The 14,706-nt window shown below is 41.8% G+C and overlaps 1 protein-coding gene across 4 annotated transcripts in view; it reads right to left on the bottom strand.

Annotated features, from left to right (window-relative positions):
• Positions 1-10,293, bottom strand: part of LOC148533741 (cytochrome P450 2K1-like) — a 41,975-nt gene extending 31,682 nt beyond the window's left edge. For all 4 annotated transcript variants that reach the window (XM_088467230.1, XM_088467233.1, XM_088467232.1 and 1 more), the window contains exon 1: positions 10,111-10,293. In XM_088467230.1, coding sequence (XP_088323356.1) covers positions 10,111-10,293 — 183 coding nt within the window. The remainder of the gene's footprint in view (positions 1-10,110) is intronic.
• Between the last annotated feature and the right edge of the window lie 4,413 nt (positions 10,294-14,706).

Genomic DNA, 14,706 nt, shown 5'->3' with positions numbered 1-14,706 from the left:
GAACTGCCTACAATGAGTGACATGTCTACCATGACTTTGTCTGATATGGTCACCATTCAGAGAAATGGGGGATGATTATTTTAGGGAGAACATCCAAATAGGCATGTCACACAGTCTGTTTCACTACTGGCAGGAAAAAGAGGCAATTTGGAGTCCTTTCAACAAACTGGCTTTGCTGTACTTAAGTTGTCCACCCTCCAGTGTGTGCTCTGAAAGAGTTTTCAGTGCAGCCGGGAACCTTGTCGGTGATCGGCATAGGAAGTTACTTCCCCAAACTGTGGAGAAGATGATGTTCATTAAAATGAATTACAAATTCCACGAGGAAGACCTTTACCAGCAATTAAGTAAAAAAAAATACAGAAGCATCTGTAATGGTGGATTCCAGCAGTGACAAACTAATAATGTGTGAAGAAGATGGGGATGCACACACTGATGGGGATGACTATGACAACATCTGATCTTACCTATGTTGTAAGGCCAGTTTGTGTATGGGATCATTGCCACCAATGTCCGCTGTGCATTGGCAGCTTGTTTTGTGGGAGGTCCAAACAAACCAATCATTTCAGCCACAAGTGGCAGCCCCTATCGCTGAAGTGAATGGTTTGTTAAACTGTGAATGTCCTGTTTCATATATACAACATAAGGGTGGGTTGGAGGGCCCATGTGGTGAATAAGACTAAGGACCTCATTCAGAGCCGCTCGCAAAATGTGAGCGCTCGCTCTGAATGAGGGCGGCAGCATGTAAAAAATGATCTGGCCTCCTGGCCGCTCACTAGGCTGTGGGTTACCACCCACAGCCTTAACGAGCGGCCAGGATGATGTTCGCGATGGTCAAGACCATCGCGACCATCGGGGCTTGCGACGAGACCCTTGAGGTAGGGTCTCATCTGGCGCAAGCCCCAGAGTGCTTTCGGCTCTAATAGAGCCGGAAGCTCTCCCACTGACATCACTGGTGATGTCAGTGGGGCCCCCCACAAACGGCAAGCGTTCGCTTGGGAACGCCTCAGTTTGTGAAACCACCCCCCCGCCACGTCTACAAAATAGGGCGAGCTGTCGATCAACATTGACAGCCTCCCCTTTTGTAGTGAGCCCCGGAGCGAGAGAATTTCTCTCTCGCTCCGGGGCTTGCGCACGCGCAGTGGGGCCGCTGCGCATGCGCACAGCCAAACTTCGACCCGCTTGCGAGAGCTCAGGCATTTGCGAGCGGGTCTGAATGAGACCCTAAATCTGTATTTTCATCTCAATCCAATAAGGAATTTAAGATTAAATCATTTATTAATTGCAACTCCTGTTTTGTGATCTATTTACCTAACTGTTCTTGCTCTATGTATTATATAGGATGTACTACATATAGCTTGAAGTGTAGATTTATAGAAGACATTCTCATTAAAATGTACTAATCATAGTGTTCCTTGACATTTTTTGGAACAGCATGAGGGGAACCCGTACAGGCTAATGCTGGGCATACACGTCCATATAAAATGCCTGTCAGACCGACAGACATTTTATCTGGCAGCCTGCCAGCCGCAGATGTCGCCAGCATACACTGTGTATTTGCCCGACATCTGCACTCCGTCCCCGGGGGAGGAGACATTTCCTTGTTCCTTCCATGGAAGGAACACAGGAAATGTCGGTCTGTCAGCAGCGGCTGGGCATACACTGCCCGATGCGGCCGACCGTTTACCCTCTAAATATCGCATCGGACGGGAATGCTGGACAATCCAGCATGCCCGACCGAGCAATATTTAACCCTCAGTCGGCCGCACACATGCTACAATTATCGGGGCGATCCGCGGATATCCGGCGGATCGCCCCGATAATTGTAGTGTGTATAGCCAGCTTAAGGGTTATTGGTATTGAACATATTCCAGTTACTAGTAGAGGGGATATTAGATTTAGAACCCTGTGTTGGCAAGAAGCAGCATGGATATTGAAATTACAATCGCTTAAACCACAAGGATTAAACGAAACGATAGATCTGGAGTTTATTTGATAATAACAGACTGGATCTGTTGGCTAGATCCATATATGCTTTGCCTTGACTTGATAGAACTCTCCATATGGTGAGAACTATAGATTTTGCCATTAGTGTCTTTTTGCTACAACTTCCTACTAGCCCTTTTCGTTCATAAATTTTTTTTTTTTTTCCCCTTATCTTCCCTGTCTATGATCGATATTTAGATCTGACTCTTTATAGATCTGTCATCCTGATCACCTCTGTGTAGCTGCTCATTTTTTGATTAGCTTTACTAGTTAGAATGCTATGTCCACTAAAACACATAAGAAGGGGTTAAATGTATTTCTATTAGGATCCCATACCTTACCCCTGATCTTTTACATGTATTTATGGGTTTAGCCCATTGAATGGAATGTATTCACTATTATGGTATACTGAATGATAAGTTAAGCATGTCGGATTAGTTGTGTGTATATGTATGTGTATACATGTTTATATTTATGTATACATTTATATATATGTATAAATGTTAATAAGATCTTTGTATATGTGTATATAACAAAGGCCTTATATGATGACAATTTGATATAGATATATAACACATTTTCTATAAGTGTAAGTACTATGATTTTGTGAATATGCACCCTATAATATATTGATTTGAGATAGATGTTTTTTCTAGGTTGAAAGCGCACTATTGTGCTTGCCTCAATTGATGAAGTAATTAAACAAATCTGTTCTCACTAATTGGTAATGGTATTTAAATCAAGCTAGTCAAACTACAGGCTACTTCTGCCTCTTTGAAAAATCCTCCCAGTAAGGAGAATCATGTTGAAGGATACAGAAGAAGCCTGTTACTAATACCCCTTTTACACCGGAGCTAAAACCCGGGTTATTGCAGGGTTCACCCGGGCAGCTCCTTGGTGTAAAAGGGGAGAGGGTTGGATCACCGGCAATCCAACCCAGGTAACTAGCAGGGTTTAACACGGGCGTAACTCGTGAAACCCTGCAGTATGAACGGCGCACTCCGGGTCACGATGACCTGCAGTGCGTCGCAAGCCGGCCGATTGGTCTGGCTTCAGTGGCGCTTGGAGATGACGTCATCTCCAAGCGTCCACTTCAACGCTGGAAAAGCCAGGTCTATGAAGACACGACTCCAGTGTGAACGGCACCGACTCCGGAATGTCCTGGGTCGGCGCCGGCTAAATTCCGGGTCTGTTCCGGATTGGAACCCAGTTCCAACTCCGAGTCAGACCTGGAATTTAGGTGGAAAAGGGGTATTAGCTACTCTACAAACCAAGGAAACCATTTGCTTTGTGCCATACGCTGGGCATTTACCCCAAGGATGCAGAGGTGCTACTCCACTGGGACTGTCTCAGCTCGTGCCATATTCCACCTGGGTGCTGTCTGCCGTGCACGGCTGGGATTGGAGACAAAAACGACTCGCGCTGGTTATTGTGCCTTTGTCCCATGTGTAAGCTCTGCCACGGACTTTACTTTAACATCCGCTACAAACATTGGCATATTATTATTGGAGCTTACTGTGCTCCGCAGCACAGAGCCAGCGCTGAACATACAGTGCCTACGACTTGGCACACTGCTGGAGTACATTGGGACTGATACCTAATAGCTATTAATGTATCTGCTTAGCAGATTACACGGACACAGTAGCACACCTACGGTACTTCTTCAACATCAGCCATTAAGAGGTGCCTCTTATCATATATATTGTTTTCTCCTTTTCCCAGGACTGTGAGTATATGGAATTCCATTGATACACTGAATATATGCACAATGCATTTCTAAATCCACTTTATTGGAACTTTAAAACATATGTGCACTAGCACTACTGCAACATTGTATTGTAGCTCTTTATGTGATACATTGTTGTTTTATTTCCTTGTACACATTTATTAGAATGTGGACACATTAGTGTCTTATTACATAGGATTTTATGCCAATTCAGTACATTATTTGAGTCATAGTGAGGTCTTTCTTTCCTCTTTTATATGGATATGTCCTAATGTCATTTTTAGATTGTATTTTATATACTGTGATATCGTGATTAAAATAGGATATTTTATTATCTGAATGTTTTGTGTCCTTTAGCGCCACCTTATACATTTCTGGTTGGATTTAGTGTTGGATACAGTGCGAGATACAGTGTGTGTTGGATACAGTACAGGTTTGATAGTGTGGTATATGGTGTGGGTTAGATACAGCGTGGGATATAGTGCTGGTCTGATACAGTGTGGGTTGGATACAGTGCAGGCGGGATACAGTGTAGGTTGGATACAGTGTGGGTCAGATACAGAGCGGTATATAGTGTGGGTCTGATATAGTGTGGAATACAGTTTGGGTTGGATATAGTGCAGCTGGATACAATGCAGTGATAACACAGGAATATGTGGTTGTACATATTCCTTCAGCAATTCACGAATATAAAGTAACATAAGCATGCATATTTTTCCCTATATTGCAATGTAGAATATATAGAAATGTTTTAGATGATATTCGGTATTAGTATAGTTGTGTGAGATGCAGCTGGGCCAAATTTGTCGAATGGTCTCAGGCCTAGAGATGATTAAGGCCTGCTCTTCCCTCTCTAAAGTAAATAGATGTCTCTGTTGCATCAGTCTTTTTGTTTAATATTTTATCCAAAGGTATATTAAATAATGTATTAAAAAGTATATAGCGATTAGTGTGTATTTCTATGCAGGTGTGATTAACTGCGGAGATATGTGTAAACTGTTGTAAGCCATTTTTTCCTAGCAATATAGAATTATGGGTTTGAAATGTCAATATTTAGCGTGTACAGATTAGAAGGCAGTAAGTCTCAGATTTAATAAACAAAAAGTCAATCAAGATAGCCTTGGCCTGCAAGAAGCTGGAGCTAGAAGCTACATGGGAACAGAGATAAAGAAGAATACATATTATATTGTCAATATTTTGGTTAGGACATATAAACAATTCGGGTCTAGTACGTATGAATATTAAATACATTAATATTCCCCCTTTGGGTTAACTGGAGGTATAGCCAAAAAGTATAGTATAAAGCTCATGAGAGAAAGAGGGAGGGGGAGCAGTGGGAGAACAAGGGAGAGAGGGCACATAACGAGGGTCTTGGGGTGCTGGGTGCGGTTGCCGTATGTATGGATGAAATTGGCTGACTGGTATACTGCACTGGGTGTCACAAATTTATTTTACAAATATTCCATACTGCTGCTAATATAATCTGTTTTTTGTTGTAACTCTGCACTGGCAAAATACATGTATGAGACTGCTGTCTTTAAGTAAAAGCATGGTCACTTATTTTAGAATCTGTATTGGTGTGAATTATTTAATATCTTCTTATAACAAGTAAGGTTTATAAATAAATCTAGAACAAATCGCGTTATCACGGGACACAGTGCGATTCTGAGATAGTATGGGATACTGTGTGGGTTGGATACAGTGCGGTATACAGTGCATGTCTAATACAGTGCAGGTCAGATACAGTGCAGGTCAGATACAGTGCAGGATTAATTACAGGCAGGATACAGTGCAGGCAGGATACAGTGCAGGCAGGATACAGTGCAGGCAGGATACCGTGTGGGTCAGATATAGTGCGGAATTTAGTGTCAGTCTGCTATATTGCGGGAAACTGGTATAAAATGCAGGTTGGAAACCGTGCACGTCGGTTACAGTGCAGGATATAGCGCAGAGGCTATGCAGACCTAAAGCAGAGTGACAGGAAGTGCGGTTTGTGGGTGGTGATGGGGGGGCGTGTCGGGCAAACGCTGGCGTGCCAGTTGCGTTTCAATGCCGTTGCATGGGCGTGCATAAATTATCCACTGCTAACTCGGATGCAGCCTGAGACCTCATAGCATGCTCTGAAGTTAGCAATTCCAGAGTGAGGTCTGACCTGCCTCAACTGTGCATATGGGTCTGATGTTACTCGATGTTACCAATTATTTCGCTATGTTGCGCAAGTATACGGATGTGTCAGGGGAAGTGAGCGTCCTAATGTCAGGCTGTGATCGCAATGTGACTGAAAACATTTGAATTTCACCGCTGATATTAGCAACTGCGGGGCGGGCTTATTAGCAGAATAGCGATACAGTGGACGTCGGATACAGTGTGGGTTGGATGCAGTGCAGGTCACATACAGTGTGGGTTGGATACAGTGCATGTCAGATACAGTGTGGGTTGGATACAGTGCACATCGGATACAGTGCAGGTCAGATACCTTGTGGGTTAGCTATACCAATAGTGCACTTATTGTGACAATGGTGTCAGCAATACGGGAATGTTGGCTGTTCTCAGTGCGAGAATGCCAGTAGCGTCCTCAGTACATGGATTCTGGTGGTGTCGGCAGTGTGGGGGTGTTGGTGGTGTCCTCTTTGTGGGAGTGCCAGTGTTGGCAGTGAAGGGGGAGGCTGATGGTGTCCTCGGTATGGGGGGTGGCAGTGTGGTGGTTCTGGCAGTGTCCTCAGTGCAGGGTGTCAGCAGAGCGGTGGTGCCATCGATGTCCTGGTGGTGTTGGCAATGCTGGGGTGCCAGCAGTGTTCTCAGAGCCCATGTAATGGCTCTGAGATGCTACCTCTGTGTGCACCGGATTTGCCATCCCCCTGTTACCTCCTAGTAACTGGCCAGAAATGCCCTATACGTTTCTTTTGTGTGCGCACTGAAATCTGTACGGCATCTCTGTAGGCAGGCAATTGGGATGCATGCGTGGTGTGAATATCACCCCTTTCCATACATGCCGCCATAGCATGCGACACAGTATCCTCCCTTATGTGTTTTCCCCCTGGTCACTGGTAGATCTTGCTACACCATAGATATTTACTGTTAGGTTTCACATCAGTTACCAATGGTTGCAGATCTCTTTCCTTATCTCTCTGATATCTCCCTTTTTCTCACCTATCTGAAACTTTTGGTCTGACTACATTTATTTTAGTTTACTGATGCTGCTGGCCTAGGCCTGGAGCAACAATTATGGCTCATCCTTGGGGATTTAAATGCATGGGTTTGACGAAATATAGAGTGGCCTACTGTGCTACCTCCAGGGTGCTCCATATCTGAAGCATCTATCCTTTGTCTAACGGCGCGATCTTGGTAGTCTGCGCATGCACGACACCATCTTGGGTTACTATATTTATTGAGCTTCACAGTACTACACGGATGTTTATTACTTAGCTCCTTAGAACCTGCTGTAACTAGCAATACTGCCTACATACTTGACCGGATGGTCTGTTGTATGCTCTCTCCACGACTTACCTCTGGTGGCCACGTCCTCCTTCAGCGTGTGCTGCAGAGGGCAGGCACACCTCCTCTCCCGATCAGCTCTCTCTCCTCTCTGCTGGGAGGAGGTGGCCAAGGCTCCTCCTAGTATCAGCCAAAGAGGAGAGCCGGAGGAGGAGCTGACCAGGAGGGCAGATGTGTCTGCCCTATGCAGCACACTGCTGGAGGACACGACCACAGCTTACCTGGCACCATAGGTGCAGGGGGAGGGCCGGGCCCCCGGAGGTGGTCCAGGCCTCATAGCAGCCAAACCCCCTGCACCTACGGTAGTTATGCCAGTGGTCACACTCTTGAGCTTGTCTTCCAGGTTGGATTAGGAGTCTCTGAACTAATAATAAATCTAGTTATATAATAAGACATCAGTGATTGAGCCCAACAAATGAGGTCACAGGCTTGAAAGATGATGGAGGAAATCTAACATGGTAGAGGATAAACTAAAACTACTCACGCATATTGAAGATGTTTCTGTCGGATGAGATCATGTCAGCAAACAATAGACCAGATCAGCTTTTCCATACAGTGGAGATGCTTTGCCAACCAGCATTTTTGCAGCACAGTACTTGCAAAAAATAATTCAATGCTTTTTGAAGATGGGGTTTTTTTTCTAAACCACTAAAGGAAGCAATTGTTAGACCTCTTCTAATAAAAAAACGAATTTAGTTGCTTACTGCACGACTAACTACAGACCGCTATCAAAACTTCATTTTCAAGGAAAGGTTATTGAGAAGGTTGTTGCAACTCAAATGAAAACCCATCTGTCAACCCATGATATTTATGATCCTTTCCGGTCAGGATTAAGGAGATGAATCAGTCCTGCTATGAAAGCTTAATGATCTTCTGATAGCAAAGTGATTTGTTCAATCTTAATCATTCTTGATCTCTCTACAGAATTTGATACAATGGGCCATAAGATTCTAATTGAGCACTTGAAAAATCTGTGGAATGAATAGCACAGTCCTTAGTGGGTTCAAATCGTTTCCCACCTACTGGTCACAGAGAATATCTTCAGGGGTATACTTACCTCACCTGTACCAGTGTGATGCCTTGTTCCACATGGTTCTAAATACCATGCTATCTGCAATATACATGCTACTACTAAGTTAAATGATCAGATGTCATGGCCTGGTCTACTGCTTCCATGCAGATGATAATCAAAAACCAATCTTAAATGGCTGTCTAGCTGAGGCTTCAAGAGTGGATAAGAATCAATCATGATGAAATACATATTCTTATGATAGGAGCTCACCATCAAAGGATAAGACTACAGCATAGCCAGCCAACCAACTGGACTTATGCAGATTTGCAATACTCTGAACATGTGCAAAATCTTGATGCTGTCCAGGATCGTGATGTGACACATCAACATCAGAAATCAGCCTTTATCAAATATCCTCATTCATTCACCTGAGGGACAAGCACTTCATTCCTTTCCTGCCTGTGTCCCCCATCAAAAGAATTGCCCTGCCTGCAGCTGATACAAAATGCAGCTGCCAGGCATTACCTACTGTATACAACTTTGTTCCTGCCACATAACACCCTTTCTCTACTCCCCTCACTGGCTGCCTGTAAGATGGCAATTTATTTCAAGGTTGGCTTACTGACTTTATAAGCCCTACATAACCAAGGTCCACAGTAGTGTACCTGTAGCAGCTTCTGATTCCTTACTGCCCCACTCGCTTACTGCAATCTGTACTATTAGCAATGCCTAGAATCTACCTTAATTAATTTTGGGGTAGAGCTTTTACAGTAGCTTTGTGACTCCAACTTGTTTAAATTTGCATCACCTTTTATGCTGTTGTCTATTAATTTTTGTTTATTTTCCATCTTGTATTTTTTTAAATGTAAATGTAAAGCACATTTACAGTGGTCCTTTTGGGAATAAAGTGATATATAAATAACATTATTATTATTATTAAATAGTTGAAATCATTTCTTCTGCTTCTGGTCAAGTTGGTGAAGCAGTTCATAGGGCATTTTTCAATGATTACAGATTTTCAGGTAATCTAGGGCTATGTATATCCCTGAGAGTCAGGCTGGCATGTGTTCCGGACCCCTATTGTATGCTCTGGACATGGTTGTGGTCCAAGTATGCACTGCCTGATAGATAGGCAATTGGTCGGTATATAGTAGATATAGTACTTCATACTGCCCTATACATAAGCCATGCAGGAGGCATGTACCCACTGGATGAAGTACTCTATACAGTACTTCACTCACTTATATGTAGTACAGTATATTGAAACAGAAGATGGCCCCTACCTCTACTTCTCTGGTGGCCCCTCCTCTTATTACAATGCAAGAGTTGTTACTGGCATCCTCTTTATTTTATGATAGTCACTGGCATATTTTTGGATTGTATGAATGGTGTCCTTATCCTTTCTGGGATCCTTTTCCTTTTTTATTGCATGGTGGTTATTATTTACAGTAGATGTTCTCTGCATTGTATCTCAGTCACGGTGATCCTCTCTATATTATACACAGTAGGAAGCTCTATGTAATATTGGGTTGCCACTGAAATGCTTTATGAGGTGATGTATTATATTATAAGAATGCTCTTTGTATTGCAGAACAGTGACTAGGATTCTCTATGCATTGTATAACAGTCATCACGCTGATCTCTGTATTGCATGGTTGTTACTAGGATACCTTGTGCATTGTAAGATGGTCACAGATACTCTCTGTATTGTATATTGTCACAGGGATGTTGTCTGTATTGTCTGGTTTTTGTCAAGAAACAAGTTCAGTGCTTTGATACAGGTTACATTGAGGAACTCATTCTTTTATACAGAAATTATTTACAGATACACACATACTGTATACTAATATCTCTTGTGTATTATGTATTGATAAAACAAATAGTACTTTTATACCTCCATGAAGGTTTTGTGTGGCTTCTTCAAATTCATTATGTGCATATTTCCAATGATAGGTAATGGTTTTGGTCCAGGTGGAAAGTTTTGGTAAAGATTCTCTTTTGAGCCATGGAAAATATTTATCAAAATCAGGCAAATCAATATTAGTAGGAGAATCGTCACTGGATCAATAATAATCATGATGTCAGCAAACCTAGAATGAAAAAATTTAAGAAATCTATTGGCCCCTGTGATATACAAGTTCAGTTTCTAAAATATGTAACACTGGTTAGCTGACCAAACATCATGAAAATGTTCTCTCTTATTGAAAAGGTTGCGTCTATAATTTCTTTTTTGATTTACCAAATCATTTAATAAGTTTAGAGGCAAAAGCAGGTTGTATGTGCCCACAGTTACATGCAGGTGCAGTGTGAAATAATAATAATAAAAATAATAATGTTTACAATATAATACAGTAGTTACAATAAAATTATTATATTTATGCATACAGAACACCTATAGATGTAATGATGGTTAGTGAGCTAATTTATAGATTTGATTGTTTGAATTTGAAAATGTAAATTTAGTAGTAATACTTGTTTTAACATAGAACAAAGTTTTAGAATTGCAGCAAATTATGGGAAAAGGGAAATGTACACAATGGACATGCACCAAAATTAAAATGGCAGGTTCCAGTCATTGTAGGGCTCTAGTGAGAATAATCGTATCTTTCTTTGTTATATGTGGAATCCATATTAAAGCAGTGTACTAAAGTGCTAATTAGATTACAAAGTACAGTACTGACAGGATAACAGTTTACAGCCCTTATTAGTATTAAGAATAATAATAGTATTAATAATTGAATAATTTTAATAATAAAAATTTATTATTATTATTACTACAATAATAAAAGTAATAATAATTGCAGTAATAATTACAATAATAGTAATAATCCTAATATTAATATTAATAACAATAATAATAATGTGTTACCTTAAAATCCTCTGAGAAGACAAATTGGAGATTTTAAACCAGCAGACTGGTAACTGGTATATAACACCTGTATTGAATGCATGGGATAAAAATGTGGACATTGACCCGCATGCTGAATTGTTTTTCCAAAATTGTGACAAAATAGTTGCCAAACATGTTACACAGGTTTGCAAAACAACAAGTAGCAGCCCATGTGTCTGCAGGCCATCTCCCTCCCTTTGCAGCCAATTTGACTGCAGACCATCTCCCATATACCCACTGTGCCTTTAATATTTTGCAGGTTGACTTCATTTAATTTCCTGAGCTAAAATGTTTGGAATATGTATTGGTATTAATAGGCTTATCCAGATGGGCAGAAACCGAATTACTGGATTCTATGTAGATATATGGATAGCCAAAGGTTATGTCCTCAGATAGAGGAGCACATTTCACAAGGCAGGTAATGAAACTAATGTGTAAAACACTGCAGATTAACAATTTAACTGACAATTTTTTTTGTCAAAACCACACAGATATTGTCATTATTTTTTACATTTAAATAGCATTTTAAAAAATGTATTTAAATATATTATATTATTTAAAAAAAAAAAATGAGCCTAGGGGATGTTATGCACTCCCCAACCAGTGTCCAAAGGCCTCCATTGAAATTTAATTTCCTAACCCCCATCAAAAATAGGAGTTGAGTATTGCCTAACCCTAAGTTCCCCCCGGGGGTGCCTAAACCTACCCCCCCCTGCGGCTAAGACCCACGGTAGCTAAGACTTACCTTGGTCTGGTGTGTTACGATCGGGATGCCGGCTGTTGGGATTCCGACACCAGGATCCTGATGCGTAAGGGGTTACAGGTGTTGGCATTTTGCCCGGCGGCGGTATATCAACCACCGGCATCGTCTTGTCTCCCGGGATCTGGACTACATCCCAAAAATAGAACCCCCAATGTCAACAAATCCCCAGCAATATTAACCATCACCCCTAGTGGTTATAGGTCCCTGTTGCAGACCCCACAGACCTTACACAGGACAGAACATTCCAGGCACTACTACTGACCAATATTACTGACCACTCTTTCAACTGTAAAGGTGCAAGTTAATGACACCAAGATCCACACATTCCATTGCAAAAAGGTCAGCTGGTCTGGGAGCAGTGCTCTGAGTGGAGGAAGAGCGTCAGGCATCCAACATGGCTGCGCCCATACTGTGGTCTTGGAGGAAACTCTGGCATGCAGCTTGTGTACCACCATGCTGGGGAAAGACAGTGTGAGCAAGGGACTGCAATGAGATATTTTCATGCTCAGTGACCGAACACTGAGTGGACGGAGCAGGAGCAGTGCAGGCAGACCTCAGCACCAGCCATCAGTGAAGTGCAGCTTAAGCAGTCCTCAGCACTAGCCTGGACAGGCACCAGAGAGGTAAGAGGTTTTAAGTATCCGGAGCATGAAATAGGGGTACAGAGTCGAACCGAGGCAGGTCCAGCCACATCCATGTATTAAATCGAGACAAAACATCACCATCTCGGAAGTGTCGGATCTTGTGTGTTTTGGATTGCATATTAATCCCTCCCTGTTTACTTCCTAGTTCCTATTCCTCCCTGAATCAGCTCTGCCTTTGTGGGTGGGCTGAAAGCACTGCACAGATCAGTGTGACCTGTGCAGGCATAGTTATCTGTAAAAAAAAATAGAATAAAGTGTTATTTAAACTGAGGAATTCCAGTTTGGCTGTGTGTCTCTTTGCTATAGCGCCAGCCCCCGGCAGGTTCAGCCTGGTTCTGGTTATTGGAATATAGGGTGAATTCCACATTGTTTTTCTTCCCTATTTTCCAATACTAGACCAGACTCAGAGGCCCAGGGCTGGTTATTGATTTGGATGTGGGGACCCACACACATATTTTTATTTTTAAATTTAACTATTTCACTGCAACCAGTAGCATCTAAATTAGAGGTTTGGAGAAGTGAGTTGATATGTTATATTTTCTATTTGGCTTTTAATTTTAGGCTAAATATTATTGTAAACATTCAATAGGGTTGCATAGTTTATTAAACTGCCATCCTGTCTGCCACTGCAGTGCCACTATTGGTTGCTATGGGCAACAACTCCATGTCTAAAAACCCACACTTTACTATATATAACCCCATGAGTGAGAAAGTCTTGCATCGTCATGTGATACAGAAGAAGATGCCTGACTGACAGCATTTGCAGAACCACCACTCACAAATAAATGCCAAGGCCTGAGCCTTTCCTTGCCACTGCATGTGGTGTATGATAACTTGGCAATTCTATGTTTTTCTACAGGAAACTTTCCCTATATTAGAGGTGATTTTTTGTTTAGCAATGTCAAATATTGTTTTGATTTCCGATGCCCTGACTTAAACCCTTTATGCCCTTGAGCAACGGCTTTAGTAGATGTTGAATGACTACTGTACAGTAGTATCGTCATGACTTGTGACAGCAGCTGCAGTGCTAGTACTTGGTTGCTACTCCTGCTATTCTATCGATTGATTGTTGTGATCCATATTGACTCACAGCACTGATAATATTAACATGGTGGCCCTCGATCTTCTGCCTGCCTGAAGTTCACTGAACACACAAATTTAAGCAACTGCCCACCAACTGTGATGCACTGAGTAGATATTACAGTGGTGGCCCTTGACCTACTAACCGTTATTGTTCTTAAACACAGAATCACGGCCGGCCTGATATTTTTTTAACACACACATAAATATATATATTTTTTATACAACTGCCCACCAACTGTGACGTACTGCACAGATATTATAGCTAAGGCCCTTGATCTACTTACCGTTAGTGTTCCAAACTTAAACACCGTATCACAGCCTGCCTGAAGTTTTTTGAAAACACAATTTTTTTTTTTCAGATTTAATACAACTACCCACCAACTGTGATGCGCTGTGCAGATATTAAGGTGGTGGCCTTTAACCTACTGACCATTAGTGTTCTTAAACACAGGATCACAGCCTACCTGAAGTTTTTGAACATACACAAAAAATAAATAATGCTTTAATGTCAGCATATTGAACAAATAATAATAAACAGCTTATACCCCATTCTGGGCTGTAACTCCCTGCTTTAGCCCTCTCTATCAGTGGGCAGATAGGCTACAAATAACATTGCACAAAGTCTATCAAAGTTCAGCCTGCTCCTTGCAGGTATGGCCACTGGCCCAGCTTTGAGCGATATCACTGGGCTCTCACCCTCCTCTGCTATGTGTCTATTATAGAATTTATTAGAAGACCATTTCTGCTTGGTATATTAATGATGCATTGTTATACCATGGCACAACCGTGGGTGGGGTTTCTGTGGTGTGGAGGTGAATGGATGGAATGAGGTATGATCCTTGTGCAATCCTTGTAATAAAAACCTTGTTCTTAAATTTTTATTTGAAACTTTGTTTATCTCCCTCTCAGGTCAGTGACTCGCTTGAAATTCCCAGTGATTTAAGTACTCATATGCCTTCCCAGAAGGTCACCTAGTTTGGGTACTAAAGGGGCCTATCCATTAGCAGATTTATTTCTGAGAGATGAAGACAAAAGATATCTATTGAAAATTCCGGTGGCTGTGCTGAAAGATATGTCATGTACATGACAGATTTTGGCAAAAGACGAAAG

The sequence above is a fragment of the Taudactylus pleione genome, unplaced genomic scaffold, assembly GCF_031769625.1.
Source record: "Taudactylus pleione unplaced genomic scaffold, aTauple2 ptg000070l, whole genome shotgun sequence".
In the NCBI taxonomy this organism is placed as follows: domain Eukaryota; kingdom Metazoa; phylum Chordata; class Amphibia; order Anura; family Myobatrachidae; genus Taudactylus; species Taudactylus pleione.
This window is presented reverse-complemented; position numbering and strand designations above follow the sequence as displayed.